At 37.0% G+C, this 15,752-nt stretch overlaps 1 protein-coding gene across 2 annotated transcripts; it reads right to left on the bottom strand.

The window, feature by feature from the left end:
• Positions 1 to 226: 226 nt before the first annotated feature.
• Positions 227 to 15,328, bottom strand: SALL1 (spalt like transcription factor 1). Of its 2 annotated transcripts, none has more exons than XM_072422918.1 (4): positions 14,239 to 15,328; positions 9,996 to 10,088; positions 4,836 to 8,221; positions 227 to 1,806 (listed from the first exon to the last, which is right to left on the bottom strand). In XM_072422918.1, the coding sequence occupies exons 1-4, from the start codon at positions 14,309 to 14,311 to the stop codon at positions 1,372 to 1,374; spliced, it is 3,987 nt and encodes a 1,328-aa protein (XP_072279019.1). In that variant the 5' UTR covers positions 14,312 to 15,328; the 3' UTR covers positions 227 to 1,371. The 2 variants fall into 2 exon arrangements, with proteins under 2 accessions (XP_072279019.1, XP_072279020.1); XM_072422919.1 differs by lacking the exon at positions 14,239 to 15,328 and adding an exon at positions 11,467 to 12,317.
• Between the last annotated feature and the right edge of the window lie 424 nt (positions 15,329 to 15,752).

The following is a 15,752-nucleotide window of genomic DNA, read 5'->3' as shown; positions in this document are numbered from 1 at the left end:
CATACATTTAGGTCAAATCAATATTTATGGATCATATTGTAAAGCAAGAAACTACTTAATCTTGAAGTTTCTAGTATTTAAATGCAATTGATTTATGCTGAACAACGACCCTAAAATAAAAGTGGGGGCGAGAAGATATTTTCACACACACACACACACACACACACACACACACACACTTTAAAAAACTCAGAATGCCATCAAAAGCCTTAAAAACAAACAACAATATTGGAAAATTGATGTATTTGAGTAATGATTAAAATTACAGTATTTCCCCATTTATCAGTAAAACATCAATAGAGCCGGACGTCCAACTTTCCAAAAGAAAGTGCATAAATGTCCATTATCCCCTACCCAAAGAAAAAAAAATGAACCACACCTCAGTTTGTTCTGTTATTAGAGAATAGAAGGACCGTTTGTTTCAAAGCGTTCACTGCCAGAGAACTGCAATGCATTAAAAAGGATTTTTGCAGGCCCAGGAGGCTTTAAGGATCACAAAGCTTATCTACAATCAATGAAAGTGAATATTGTTTTCATTTATATATTTATATATATACATATACACAAGCATCTACATTTTTTTCTTCTTTTTGAAATGGAAGGTTGTTTAAGATGCTATATTTAGCAGCAATTGTGAAATTCCAGCACATCACCTATGATGAATATACCTACAAATGGGAATTGGGGAAGGGAGGGGAGGTGTCCATTGCAAAGAAAGTTAATTTTGCATCCTGTTTTCATCCTGCATTCTTTTCACTGTACAGTCTTATACACATTAGAAACGCTAAAATGCACAGAACATCTATTGGCGAACATGTAAGGGTTTAAAATTTTAAAATTAAATTCCTCTTCAAAAAGTGAAAAAAAAAACCCCAACAGCTGTTCAGGATTACACTGTACAATCCTCAAATCAGTCCTTTTCATAGTCCATGCCCTTCTATTCCACAAATGCAAGTGAGAAACTTCCCATCAAAAATTGTAATTAATTACAGTCAATTTTGTCATATTTCTTTATGCATTAACATCAGGGACCATGTTAAAACTGAATATATAAAATAAGTTAATGCCAAATGACCAACTGTCAAGACTTGCAAGTTGCCATAAATGTTACAGCCTGTTTACGACTCCAGTCTATTAGTATTTAGTTCCAAATACAAAGACCAAAGTTAATGCTTGCATTTGTATGCAGAGCAAAAAAATTAGGATCACTAATAAATACACTCACTTAAAACTCTACAAGTTGAACATAATACAAAAAAGTCTCAATGGTGCAGTAAAAAAAAACAAAAAAAAAAAACAACCAACTAAAGAAAAAAAAAAAAAATGAGAAGCAACCTCTGGCTGCACATATTGTCCTCAAGAAGAGATGTGCTAATTTGTAGCAATCTCTTTGCTGTCCTCCACAAAACGCATGAATCTAAAAGAAGTTCCATTTTCACTGCTTGCTAGTTTCTCCAGACCAGCTAGAGGTGCATTTGGTTCGGAGTTTTGCAGTTTTTCTAAGTTTCCAGTCATGCCACTAACAGGTGAGCTGCCGCCATTTCCCAAACTTCCAGTCATTGGAGTAATTCCACCATTCTGAATAACTGAGATTTCATTCGTCTTCATGGCCAATCCATTTGACAATGCTGCAGCATACTGGTTCCAGAAAGTTGATGGATCTCCTGTCCTGGCAACCAAGTCTTTTGGGAAAATTTCTGGAAATTTAACTGGATTCCCTCCTAAAAATGCCATAGGTCCATCCACAGAAAGTCGCCTTCCTCTCCTTGCAGGTGTACTGTTCCACATGTGAGTGCCCATATGAACCTGTATTAAAAAAAAATAAAGGTTTAGTTGAATTGTTGTTCACTTATTTACTGTAAAGTGTTAACATTGCATTTTTTTCTTTGGGGGGGGGGGGGGGGGAAAAAAAAAAAAAAAGAAGCATTTCCCTATTTAAAACTGCTTGTTCTCACTAAACAATGTATATGAATCACCTTAATATATCACAAGGTTGAAAGTTTTTTTGGAGTATACAGCTAATTTTTATTTTCTGCAGGGATAATCACTAAAATGTTCACTTCTGATCATCTCCCACATACATACATAAAAAGCTATACGCATTGAATTTGTTAAGGTTTAAGATCCGAATATCGCATTGTGAGATTAAAATTTAGAAATTAATATTAACATATTTTCCGTCAGACCAAGAGTTAAGAAATTCCAAATGGATACGAAATTGGCATGCTCAGAATTTCGACTCAAAATCACAAGGGCCACATTTATCAAAGAGCCCTCATGGCACTCTGTATCCAATTTATCCACCTACAAGTAGTTTTTAAAGTGATTATTCTCCCATTTTCAGTTTGTGGGAATGTTGTATATAATTATTTATATATATAAAAATCTGATATAATTGGCATGAGGATGATAAGTGTTTGAAGATAAGTGCTTTGCCACCAAAACCCTGTAACGCACTTCAGTGGGACACCAAAAACCAAAAAAAGAAGCTGCAGCTAAAGTCTAATTGTCTACATAGCATGCAAAAAATGTAGTTTAGACAGAGTAAAAATAATTTTAAAAATTAAAGGATTGACGTTACTTAATACATCTTACAATTTAAGCACGTCGGCAGACTACATGACCTAAAAGTCATTATTCATCACACATTTCTGACAGCAATCTCTAGAGAAATTCTCTGTCAACACTATGAACAAACGCAAGGGCTCGGCTACTGTTTAAGAACCTGAGTCATCCATGCTTCAGATGAATAAATATCTTGGTTAAGCACTTAAGGGTTGCAGCAGATAAACTCGCTTGTTCAAAATGTCAATAGAATAACGGTTTCACATGAGAATAACACTGTGCGTCAGATGAGAATAGCAAGGGTATGTCTGCTAAAAAGCTTATAATGCCAGCAAATGTATTAAACACTGTACATAATGGTCAGAATACAGGTTACATGGGGAAACCAGTGCAACCTAATACCAGCAGAGTAGTACATGTTAAAGAACATCGATCTTAAAGTTTCTGGGTAAGCCTATGCATACCAGAGTAATACTGAAAGAGCAGTGATGGCTGATGAATGTGTCTGCCTTACTTCAACCAATTTAAAATGCCTATGTCATGTCTTAGAGTAGTTAAAATGCCAACATGAATTCTGGGTAAGAACATGCACATAAATACTGCACACTTGCTGCAGACACAAGCTATACAATATTTTTAGACACCGAAACCTAGGTATTATTAGCAATGAATTAAAAGTTTTAACACTAGTTTAAATGGTCTTGATTGAAATGTATAGCTCCCTTAACATTAAAAAGGTGAAATATATTATATATATAAAAAATACACACACACACAATACTAACACTCATTTTCAGGTCTACGTAAATTTGTAATGCACAAACCTATAGCAACCGATTCCTATTAATTAGGAAACTTTTTTTCTTAAAATACAATTGTTAGGTTGCAGATGTATAAAAAGTACATGAATCTTTGTTCTAAATACTCTACAGTTACACACACACCTCGTGTACTTCTTTTTGACCAGTTCACTTACACTTTATAAATTTTAAAGCTATCCAAAAAGAAATTAATTTTACCAACAAGCAGCATAGTCAAATTCTGCTATTTTGTAGTCATACACTTCCTCTTGCAAAAAAAAATTGGGAGTACAATAAGTAGGGTTTCCTCTATGCCCTGTCCACTTGCATAGCTTTGATGACTGGTACTGGACCTCTACAGCACCAAGACAAAGGGGAAGATACAAGTGATTGCTAGAAAGGACCACCAAAATATATATCAATATTTTTACCAGTTGGTGCCCAATGATGGACAAAGGCCTGACTGAAAAAAACGGGCACCATGCTCCTGGTATGTCACTTAATTTTTGTAATGTGATGATTATTTTCCACCATTTGGTTACAATGCACTTCGTAGTGAAGTAGAGAAATAAGGATTTTCCGAGTTAATTCCGATTATTAAATTACTTGGCTGATGCACCAAGTATGAGTTGGCATTATTATTCATGCCTAATTACACAAAGATTTAAGCCTAGCAGCTCTCAGTGGATAGTTAAGCCCCCAAACTGAAAAAAGTATAAATGCAAGGACAGCCCTTCAGCTTTAGAATGCTGGCACATGCAGCACTTTGGTGGACCAAGAACTTATAGAAAAGCAGTTATTGCTTACTCCTTTGTTCCTTGGCCATCATGCTGATCCACTGGATTCATTGCTTTCTAGCCATGTATTCAGATTAGATTTCTAACTAGCAGCATATTTAAAACCAAATGGCTTAACTTCCCATTTGTATCCTCTTTTTTCATTACACAAGGAAGAGGAAGTCCCTCAAAAGTGAGGAATACCACCTTTAGAAGGGACCCCAGCCCCACTTTAAAGATACGCAGCAATGGGCAATACAACAAAACACAATGCAACTTCACACCATCCTATCCAAAAAAAAGTCTTGACTTATAGATGAGATAATTTACTTTCCTGATTTGCATGCTCATACAGTGTGATGTTCTAAAAAAAACTGAGTCTACGGATTACGAGGCAACTAACATTTAAAAAGACAAGAGCAGCCTCCATATTTCTGTTAGTACATATTGAGGATCACTTTCACTTTGTAAATCTTTAACTGAATTCTTCAACTACCAATGCTCACTATAGTTTAATTACTTGCAAATTTTGAACATACTTAAAAGCTAAACATTTTACTCGATAAAAAAAAAAAAAGGTGGAAAAAACATGGCACAATGTGTACAATATTTTTTGCATTAGTAAAAAAAAAAAAAAAAAAAAAAAAAAAAAAAAAAAAAAAAAAAAAAAAAATAGAAAGGGATGTAGTTTTACCTTAAGATTTCCTTTTGTGGTAAAGGCTCGGCCACATATGGTGCAGGCAAATGGTTTTTCGCCAGTGTGGGTTCTTTCATGAATTTGTAAAGCACTGGAAGATGAAAAAGACTTGCCACATGCATTGCAGTAGTGCTGCTTGGGAGTCCTTCTGGCCAGGGATGGAAGGAGTACAGGTGATGTAGCTGAAGATAGAGATCCTGAAGATGTAATACTTGAAGGTTGTTCCTTGTGGTCCTGAGGAGAGCCTTGCATGAAACCATTAAATTCAGTTTTTATGATGGCGGCCAGAGGATTGGTAACAGTGTTTGCTGTTGAGCTGGTGTTGGTGGTCAAATTGGAGTTGGGCTCAAAAAGTTGGGAAGGTAAATCTCTCATCTGATGTGTAAGCATATGCTGTTTTAAATTGCCTTTAGTGGAAAAGCCACGGTTGCAGACTGTGCAAATAAATGGTCTCTCTTTGGTATGGCTTCTGTAATGAATGTCCAAGGCACTCTGACATGCAAATGTTTTGCCGCAGATATCACAAATTGTGTTTTTAAACTTGCTTCGTTCTCTGAATGGAAATAACACACCCAAAGGTTCTTCTTTGAGTGCTTTATCAGTGTTAGTGGAGGTTAAATCAAGGGCACCCCCATTGGCAGGAGTTGGAGACATTCCATTAGACAGTTCAGGTGGCAAAGTCTTTTGCTGCTTCTCTTCAGCATTAGGGAATTTCATAAAGTCATTTGTGCTGTTAGGCGACATAGCATTCATGGAATATGTAGATTCAGATGCTGCTGGGCTTCCAGCACTCTGACTTTCTAAATCTCCTCCAAGTGATGAAGAGTCATTAGTCATATGATCGCCTTCAACAGAACCATTTTCGGTTGACTTCAGGCTGGCTTGGAGCTGCTCTACTAGGCCAGCACTAATCATCTTCATTTGATTCTCCAAAGCAGCAATGCTTGACATTTCATTGTTTACTGGGGAGGAAGACCGGCTATCTTGGGACACCGCTGCAGATTTTGGGGTATCAGGAACACTGCTGTCGGGACAATCTTCCATGTTTTCATCTGAGAAGTTGTCTAGATCATCAATAGTTTTCTCGTCAAATGAGCCAGTATCAGATTCAATAGAATCAGGATAATTTTCAGCTACTGGAGTATTAGGAATTTGTCCTCCCATATGCATTCTGATATGCTGTTGAAGAACAACAGCATTGGTAAATTTCTTTTGACAAATAGGACACGAATGCTGCACTCTAAGCGGTGGCATGGCACGGTGTACACTGTAATGGGTCTTTAGGTTACCCTTTGTGGTGAAAGCACGGCCACATATTTTGCATTTGAAAGGCCTTTCTCCAGTGTGAGTGCGGTAATGCATTTTCAGAGCACTCTGACAACTTAGTATCCGGTGGCATATGACACACTCATTGGGGTCACTAGAATTTTTGTCAATGTTTTCTACAAGCTGTTGCAGTTTGGAAGTCTCTGATGCAGCAGATGCATCCAAAAGACCACCAAATGGAAACTTTGCTTTGAACTGCTCGGACATCAGTGGTAGGAGCGGGTTAGAAAAATTTGCAGTATTGGTTGAACCAGAATCATCTGCAGGAGAACATTCTGCACTATTAAAATTTTGAAAATTATTTGACTGCTGTGAATTGTCTTCACCTTTTTCTTCAAAACTGGGCAATTCACTGGCTTCAGCATCTTCTGGAAGACTGCAATTTTTTTTAATTAGTGGTTCTGTGTTTGTCAAATCACTTTTTACGGAATCTGATGGGCTAGCTAAAGGGTGGCTAATAGCAATATGGTGGGGTTCCTCAGTCTTAATAAAGGGTGTCAAGTTGGGAATGGTTGGTGGGAGAGGCAGCCCAACAGAAGTAGTTAGTGTAGGCAACACTGGTTTAGTATCCAACCAGTTAGTTACAGGTTTTTCAGGTGGTATGGACATCCCATATGGGATTCCATTACTTGTGGGTATGTTGTCTAAATGCTCTGGCACTGGATATGGATTCATCTGAATGTGAGGATACTTCTCTTTGTGGCGTTGGAAGTGAACTTTTAGATTCCCTTTGGTGGAAAACCGGTTTCCACAAATGTTGCATTTAAATGGCCTCTCACCCGTATGAGAACGAAGGTGGATCTGCAAGGCACTGTCACTGCCAAAGACTTTTGCACAGAACCTACACTTGTGTTTAAAGAATGCCTCATCAGATGCGCTCTTAGCTTCAAAAGCAGTTGCACTGGCTGGCTTGTTTTTCCTCAGAGAATTTAAGTCCTCTGCTGTCGTTCCTACATTGGGCAATGCAGTAGGAAAAAGGGTGTTACTCGGGACAGTTTGAGGTAGTAGTGGATTGGATGTGGGACTCAATAAACTGCTTATTGCAAAAGTTGGTGAAGATGTTACAGCAGATGCTGGTGGGTTACTAACTTGTGAACCACCAGTGGCTGAAGGTACTCTCTCCGAGGAGGGTGGATTAATTGCTGTTGCCAAGGTGTTTATTTTTGGAGAAGAACTACTGCTGGATGGTATAGTGTTGGGGCTGCTCTGAGGTAGCTGTACTTGGGCTAGTTGCTTCATACTACTAATGCTAGCAGATTGACTAGCAAGGTTTTGTGCTAGGCCAGCTGCTGCAGCCAGCTGTTGAGACAAGTGGGAACTCAATGTAGTCAGTGGAGTAGCTGATAATCTCAGTGTCCCTTGAGACCCAGTAGAAGATGAAGGTATCTCTGCACTTTGTGAAGCCAGCAGTAGAATTTGGTGCCGGATTTGCTCAATCAGATGCAGCTGATGTATCTGCTGCTGCTGTAATGCCAGGAGCTGTTCCATTAGGGCAGGCACAGCCATTTTATTATTTGTGACCCCTTTAGATTTTGCTTCTTGTGAAAACTGTGCTACAGCCACCCTAGTACTCTGAAGATTTTCAATGATAACGTTGCTGTTAATAACAGAGAAGTTGCCCAAAGTTGTCAGATCCCTTACTTGAGGTAGTGAGGTTGTGATAGCTGAGGTACCCAATGTGGAATTATTACTGCTTGGAACTCCATTGTCCACTTGGTTGGAACCACTGCTGCTATTGCTAGCTTCGATCTCCACCTCCATGGATTCTTCTTTGTCAGGCTTATTAGGTTCTGAAAGGTCACTACAGTCTGCTTGATCTGCGTTATTAACTGTGTCATTCATGTGCTCGTCAGGATTATCTGAGGGGGGACTTGGAGAGCTTGTTTCAGCAGGAGGTGGTGGATTTTCATTCACAATTAGAACCAATTGATTTTTAGTGCAGTTCTTCTTATGCTGCAACAAATCTGATAATTCAAAGAACTCGGCACAGCATCTGCTACAGACATGAGCCTCCTTGTTCTTGGGTGTCCGAAGAGTTTGACCTCTCTCTGCAACTCCTTAAAAAAAAAAAATATACATATTTTAATTATTAACATACACTATCAAACAACAACCTAAACGTACAATCAAGAAATATAGACCTCACAACAATTTATTGCTACACTCATTCATGGGAAATTAGTTTTTGGGTGGGAAAACTAATCAATACCCCAACTTTCGCCTAACCTTAAAGGAAGCATATTAAGCCCTGGTGTCTTACATAATTATGTATCTTAAACAATCCATCAAAATATAAATACCAGAGAAAAGCCATTGAGCAATAATGAAATCCAATAGTTATATTGATTTTCAATATTTCATGCCCCTTATTGAGTAGTCTTCTATTCCATAGAAAACATGAATGATTTAGGCTTTCATGGTGCTGTAAATTTATCCAGTGGTCCTAATATATATATATTTTATATACATATAATATATACATAATACATACACACAAATATTTCAGATGTTTGTGTACACAAAAGTAATCTGCAATCGTTCTGTAGAATACATTTTTATACATATGAACAATTATTAAACCTAAGCATCCTATTTTATTTACTTTGTAAAATTCATAAAGAAAGCAGTATAGCAAACATTTTAGGGAGCAAGAAGACAAACGCTTTTTCTGCTTGCTCACAAATTTGTTTTTCCCACTGGTTGCTTACATGTCTAATCACAACCAGTGCCATTTGCAAATTAAACATAGGACTCCCAACTACCAAACTAACTGATCCTATTGAAAACAGGATGGTTTCCTATTGTTCACCCAGCGTGAAGACAAACTTCTGTTGTTCAAAATTGTGTGGTTATCTTACAAGGCTGTGAAAAAAAATCTGTGTAATTCAGAGATTACCTCCCTGCCTGTTTCACTGCAACCCTAAAAATCACACAATGGAGTTTCCATGACACCATCCTGAATTAGGGAAGATTTTTAAATACTTAATAAACAAAACCCTTAGAGCAATACCAGCAATTAATCTATATGATGGTAGAAAAGGGGAAAAAGAACCATTCCTACTTAAAATGGATAGGGCGATTGAAATCAAACATTGTCAAAAAAGGACAATAGAAAAAGAGAAATTTATATATACATATATATCAATCATACACACATTTACACAAATGTTACTATTGTCTAAAAATTATAAAGTATGTTTATTTTTTTATGCTTATAGGACGAAACAGTGAACACTCCTGTTTTGACAAGCAATATATGCATTTTAGATGAAGCTCTTTTCCCATGAAAATTCAGCATCTAATATATTCAAGGGAAATCTTGCACATTTCCATATGTAATGGTTATGTCCCCATCTACTTTTACAGCCAATTATGAGGGAACAAAAAGCCATTCTGTTTGTGCACACATTTTGAACAAAATGCATTAAAACTATTATGTCAGCATGTTCATTTAAGCTCTACATTCAGTGGAAAATACTTTTCAACCAGATCACATTTATCAAAACATAATGCCACTTTAAAACACAGTTTTGCTTGGTCAGCTGTGCTTAGGCAAATAATAGCAAATTCACGGCTAAACAGCTTGTAGAGGGGGCCAAAGACTTCTCTCTGTACTAAAACGGGATGCGCTTTCCCCAAACTTTTTAGTAGAGAAAGAGCTATTAACTTTAAAATCAACAGTTTACAGTTATAAAACCAGTATTCAGGCTTTTGCAAGGGTTGGACAGGCATTTTAATATACATTTGTATTGCAAACTACAAATTAAAAAAAAAAATATATTTAGAACGATTTTAGGATTGGAGAATTAAAAAAAAAAAATGTTTACATACTTTCATTTTTAAAAACAAATTTCATTTCTTCTGCTTCAGACTTCATTTCTTCGGATTCTTTATTGATCTTCAACTGCAACAAATCCAGTGTACCTAGAAATACAAAAACGCAGATGTAGGGAAATGTAAAACTAATATTCAGATAATCACAATTAGTGTGAATGTGGTCTTTAACTGAAGTCTAAATTTTGGAACATTGTTTATACCAAGATATTTGAAATGACAAATTGCCCTCAATTATTACATTCATTGTTACAAAGATAAAAAAGCAGAATGAATTAGCCAGAAACTCAGCTGATGTATAAAACGTACATGTCAAGAGCAATCCCAAAACATGCAAATGTAGTTTGTTAAATAAAAACCATATCCTGCTCATTAATCATTTTTTTACAAAATCACTTTACAAGGTATACTAGCATAACAAAAAATCTAAAAACAAAAAACATCTATTTGTACTGATTATGCCAAACATTATTTTAGTGTATTAAAGAATAAAAAAAGTTTCATTTTCTAGTGCAATACAAGATAAATTTCACATTTTATAATAGTGAACACTAGGTGGGGATCCAGATGCAATGGTTTCAAGGGGAAAAAAAGTCCATGACAATCCCAGTATCAGTGTAAGAAAGGCTCCTGGAGGCTACATCTACACTTTGGCTACATAAATATTGGCATTCAGACAAGAAACTAAATCCCAGTTGTTTTGGAGAACACTGCCCTATGGGAAGCACTTGTCAATCCACTATGGGTTTCTGTTGTCTGAGGGCAGGAAGGGGGAATAGGGTTAGAAGAAGTGGTGCTGATAAGGTGTAGTTAGTTTGTTAACTCCCTGCTAGGAGAGACCAGGGGGGACTGCATTCTGGGTCAACAGGGAAGAATTCAAAAACATATTGCAAGTCTGAACTGTGTCAGCAAGGGCCAGCAAAGGTTAAGAAAGCACAATGCTTAGATTGATGTACATGATGATTAGATTTAGCAGACTTAACACCTATCATTTGGCACATCCCTAATTTTGCAAAATTTCTGATAGAAAAATGTGTATGTAATCCAAAATAAATAAAATAAAAAATATATAAATATCTAAAATGACATTTACTACTTTTAACATTTTATGCTACCTTTTGCCCCTTAAAAAAATAATTAAAAGAAAATCTTGATCTTTGTTTCATGCAGCCTAAAAAGCATTCCAACCTCTCTCCATTTCCAGGACTGCAATTAAATTTATCTCCCCCCTGCTTTCTGCTACGGAAGGACTTGTTGAATTTCTAAGAAGATAAGACTGTTTGCAAACACTGAAGCCCTGCACTGTAAGGGGAAAAACAAACAAATAAATATACCCCATGCAAACCTGCAGCTGGTACAGACTTCAGAAGGAACAAACACTAATTAAAACACTGCGATCAGTCACACAAAATGACTAAAACACAATATTACAAATATCAACTTTAAACTTTTGTAACTCAGAAAATACCTTGTTTCTCTACAATGTAGCACTAAATAAAAAATATGTTACTGTCACAAAGTAAAAGAAAAAAAAACATTCCTAACATTTGTTAGGTTATATAAACTATAGCTATAAGAATTGTAGCCTTCGGTGGCTTTAATGGAATACTAATATTATTACAAGATAATCCTCTGCACTATTACAAACATGTCCTGCAGGCAGATTTAACCTTATTGTTCGCAAACTGGTGTACAAACCATGTTAAAGATTTAGGCATTATATATATATTTTTTTGTTTGTTTTAGCAGTTTGCTAATAACTGAAACAATAGCTTTAAAAAAAACGAACCTCTTCCCGATTTAAAAGAAACAAAAAATAACTCTAATGTTATCAGGTGTGAATTAAAACAAATAAGTGAATAAAACAGACAAAAAGTTTGTTAGTAGTTTAGTGCTGTGACCATCTTAAAAAAAACCTTGTCTGAGCTCGGCGGAGGCTAGAACTAAGTAATTATGTTGCAAATGTCTAGATGTTATTTAGAAGCAAACAAAAGAGTTCTTTGATGTAGTTTGCATTCAAGCCATAAAAGTTTCTAAGGAGACAAAATACAAAACGGGTGGTGGCGAGGGGGTAAACCTGGAGTTTGATTTTATTTTTTTGTTACTTTTATAAAAGCAAAACTTTTTTTAAAAAAAACAATCAGGTGAATAAAATAAAAGTTAAACTATTACATTAAAAATAAAATCAAATTGTTATTTTAAAAATCGAAAGCTAAATTGCAAACTGTAATTTGTACATAAAAAAAGATAAGTGGGCGCAAAGTAATAGTTAAGTCAGCCTTGTCTCATCTGTATGCCTTTTATTTTGGAAATTAAGCAGGAAAGGGACTTTTTTTTTACATTTTTGGGGCTAGATTTGGATTAATCAGTAACCATCTTCTGCTAGATGTGGTTAATCTTTTAGCCGCATGAGAAATGGGAATGTATAGGGTCACCTTTGTGAATGACTCAGAAGGCCAGTCTGCTAGTCACAATTATTGCCTTTTTAAGTTAAAAAAAAGTCAGGGAACACAAAGGGTTAAGTCTCCAAAACAGAACTACTTAAGAAGTTATCTACAAGAGTCAAAAGGTGCTTCCTTCAGTGCAAAGCAATCATAGTACTTAATTCCCAGAGACATCCAGAAACAGATTAACTTTAGCAGATATCATAAATAAGGAAAGGTTTGGAGAAGAAAGTTTACCCCTCTCTCTCTGGTTCTCTCCCCTTTTAGCCAGCCCATGTGGAGTGCATTGTTTTTAGTGAATAGCTCGGAAGGTCTGACCCTAAATGTTGCAGGATTTCACAAAAGGGCATGGGGAGAAGCCTGCTATTCCTCTAGGATGTTTGGCATAAGGGGACAAATCGCTTTTCAATGGGGGTCTGGTGTAATGAAATGGGGATTGTCACACAAGGTGCATCCATTGGATTAGCTGGAAGAACTGAGGACAGTAAGCGCAAGAGATCAGAACATGGAAGTGGCTTGTAAGGTCCCATCTGCCTCACTGGGAATCCACAGCCACAAATATTGAAGCTCTTCAAACCAAACACTAAATAAAGTCCTTCTTAGCACATCCAATAAGCAGACTAATAAGAAAACCACGTTTACAAACAGCCTAATCCCTTAAGAGCATTTCCAGATATTCCAACAACTCCACTCACATGCAACTTACAGAAAAAAAGAAAGCTCTTTATAAAGAATAAAAATATCTCAAACTAAATATAAATCATGTATTAGTAGCCTGCAAACAACACAATCGCTCATTTGTAACCCATACACGATATATAATGAATTACTGGTAGCCTGGGAGTAACAGAAAGATACATTTGTATCTCCAACATCTAAAAAGGTTATAAAGTAAAATATACACAATCTAAATAGAACTATTGACAACCGCAAAGTTACAAAATTGTACATTAAACAACTAAAAAAAAAGTAGCAAAGTACCATATACACTATATAGAGTTATGGAGAGCCTAATAGTAAGACATGGCCATGCGTATCCAAGCTGAGTTTTATATATACTGTACATTTATATCTACAAGTTAACAAAAGTAACATCGAGATCTTTGTACAGAATTATTAGCAGCCTGATCGTAATAGAATTATCCATTTATAGGTAACGGAGAATCTCATAATATATATAGTGTACATTTTGAAGTTAAAGTATCCTATACACTATATATGGAATTAGTAATATGAGAATTGACTATTTGTATCTATAAGTAACAAAGCAACCTATACAGTATATATAAAATATTATAGTAATAGAACGTGTACAAAGGTAATAAATACATTATTAAACAGGATTTATATACGATTAGCACCCTGATCTTGTCCATTTGAAGTAAAGATGCCCATATACTATATATATTTATATTTAGATGGCAGTGGCAGAATTGCCCTGTGGATTTATAGGACCATGAATACACACGGAATTATTAGCACACTAGTTGGAATTATTAGCACACTAGCTGGAATTAATAGCACACTGGTATTACCAATTTGTGTGTAAAATGAAAAAAAAAAATCAGCTCATACAGCAGGCAGAGGGGAGATCGTCCTGCGAAGAAAGTAGCAGAAAGTGAAAGCACCGTGTCAGCACCGCGGAGCCCACTCGTGTAAAAGTTTGCGTGGACTTCCAGGTGCGATGAGTGTCCGGGGTGCAGGCAGCGGGAAGAGATCGCAGTGATCCCGGGTTCGATCCCCAGGCTGGGTGATACAGACAGGCAATGATCATACACGGAGGTGATCCTACTTACCATGACTTCCAGGCAGGGCCAGACCGGGGTCCGATTGGAAATGCTGGGGCTTCGCCTGCTTCCTCCGAGACATGCTGGCTCACACATCAGCTGGGGCAGAAGACAAATAATTTACTCCCAAAATGTGCTCCCAATTCCGGGCAGGGAGCCCCAGCCAGCGCGCATGTGTCCTGCCATAATTATGATGATCAATAATGCATTGCGATTAATCATAGGAGAGGGGTTAGTAATGGGAGGAGGGGGGGCTGGCACATGGCCAGCTCTATTCAAACCAACTCGCCCTAATCAATGAGCCTGTGATTCGCTGGAGGCTCCTGTCTCTCTCAGCTGCCACCCAATAATAAGGGGGCCGGCTTATAGGGAGGGAGGGAGGAGGTAGGGACTTGGATTTGGATACACTATTAACCCTCTTAGCAACACACAAAAAAAAATTCTTCTGGACTAGATCTGGTCTCTGACCTTCTTCTGATCGTGCTGATTGCAAGCTCTGTGGGTCACTCACCTGCCAGTCTTCTCTCTTTCATTACCAACCTGCTCTTTATTTCAGATCGCCCTCTTCTATAGCGGCAACACAGAGCAGAGCGCAGTACAGCTTCAAGTCAAGCACCTTCTTACTTCACAAAGTGAATGTGACTTTCTTTTTCACTTTGGAACTATCGATCGGTGGCTAATAAGAATTAAAGTACAATACAGAAAATGAGTGTTCACAAGTAGTAATGTTCAATCAGCTTTTGGGACAGCAGCCAGGGCAGGATTGCAGAAATGAGCCCTGCTTACCTATGAACCAATAATCATATCAGGATAGGGATGTAGATTTTACACATTGCATTAATAATAAAGAAATCTGTACAAAGTGTGCAATCAGTGGGCAAGGATTAGGAAAGTTGTGCTGCAGGTCTGCCCCTGAGCTGGGACTGGATGGTGCTGCTGTCACTCACTGGGCTCTGCTGTGCTGATGGAGCTGGAGGAGAAGGGGACAATGATGATTCCTTGTTCCAGCAGAAGGGATGGATGGCAGGTCCTAGATCTGGGGATTCACCTTACAAAAAAAAAAAAAGCAGATCAGCTCACCATGGAGGTTTGCAACCTCCCCATCTACTTTCCTCTCCTCTAGCAGCAAGCCCAGCAACTCCATCCATCAGAACTGCCCCATGATCCCCAGACTTGACCTTAACACCCTAACGATGACTGCTGACTGATTATGGCAACCAGCTGTAGTGTCTTCATCCTACTTTTTATTTATGTTCCTTTCATTCACAATGCAAAAATTATATATATATATATATATATATATATATATATATCCTTTTTACTTTTATAATCTTTCTTCCATTATAATGTTTTAAAAACTCCTGATCTTTATTTTTGTTTTACTTTTAATTATTGAAAAATATTTTTATTTACTATTTGCTATTTTAAGGTGAATTTTGACTGCTCATGAAGCTCAGTTGGGGGCTGAGTTTGAAGGATGGACATAATAATCTTCCTATAAGTGATACCGAACAAGTCATTAT

Source organism: Pyxicephalus adspersus, chromosome 9, assembly GCF_032062135.1.
Source record: "Pyxicephalus adspersus chromosome 9, UCB_Pads_2.0, whole genome shotgun sequence".
Lineage (NCBI taxonomy): Eukaryota > Metazoa > Chordata > Amphibia > Anura > Pyxicephalidae > Pyxicephalus > Pyxicephalus adspersus.
Note: the sequence above shows the minus strand (reverse complement) of the source record. Positions and strands in the feature narration are given on the sequence as shown.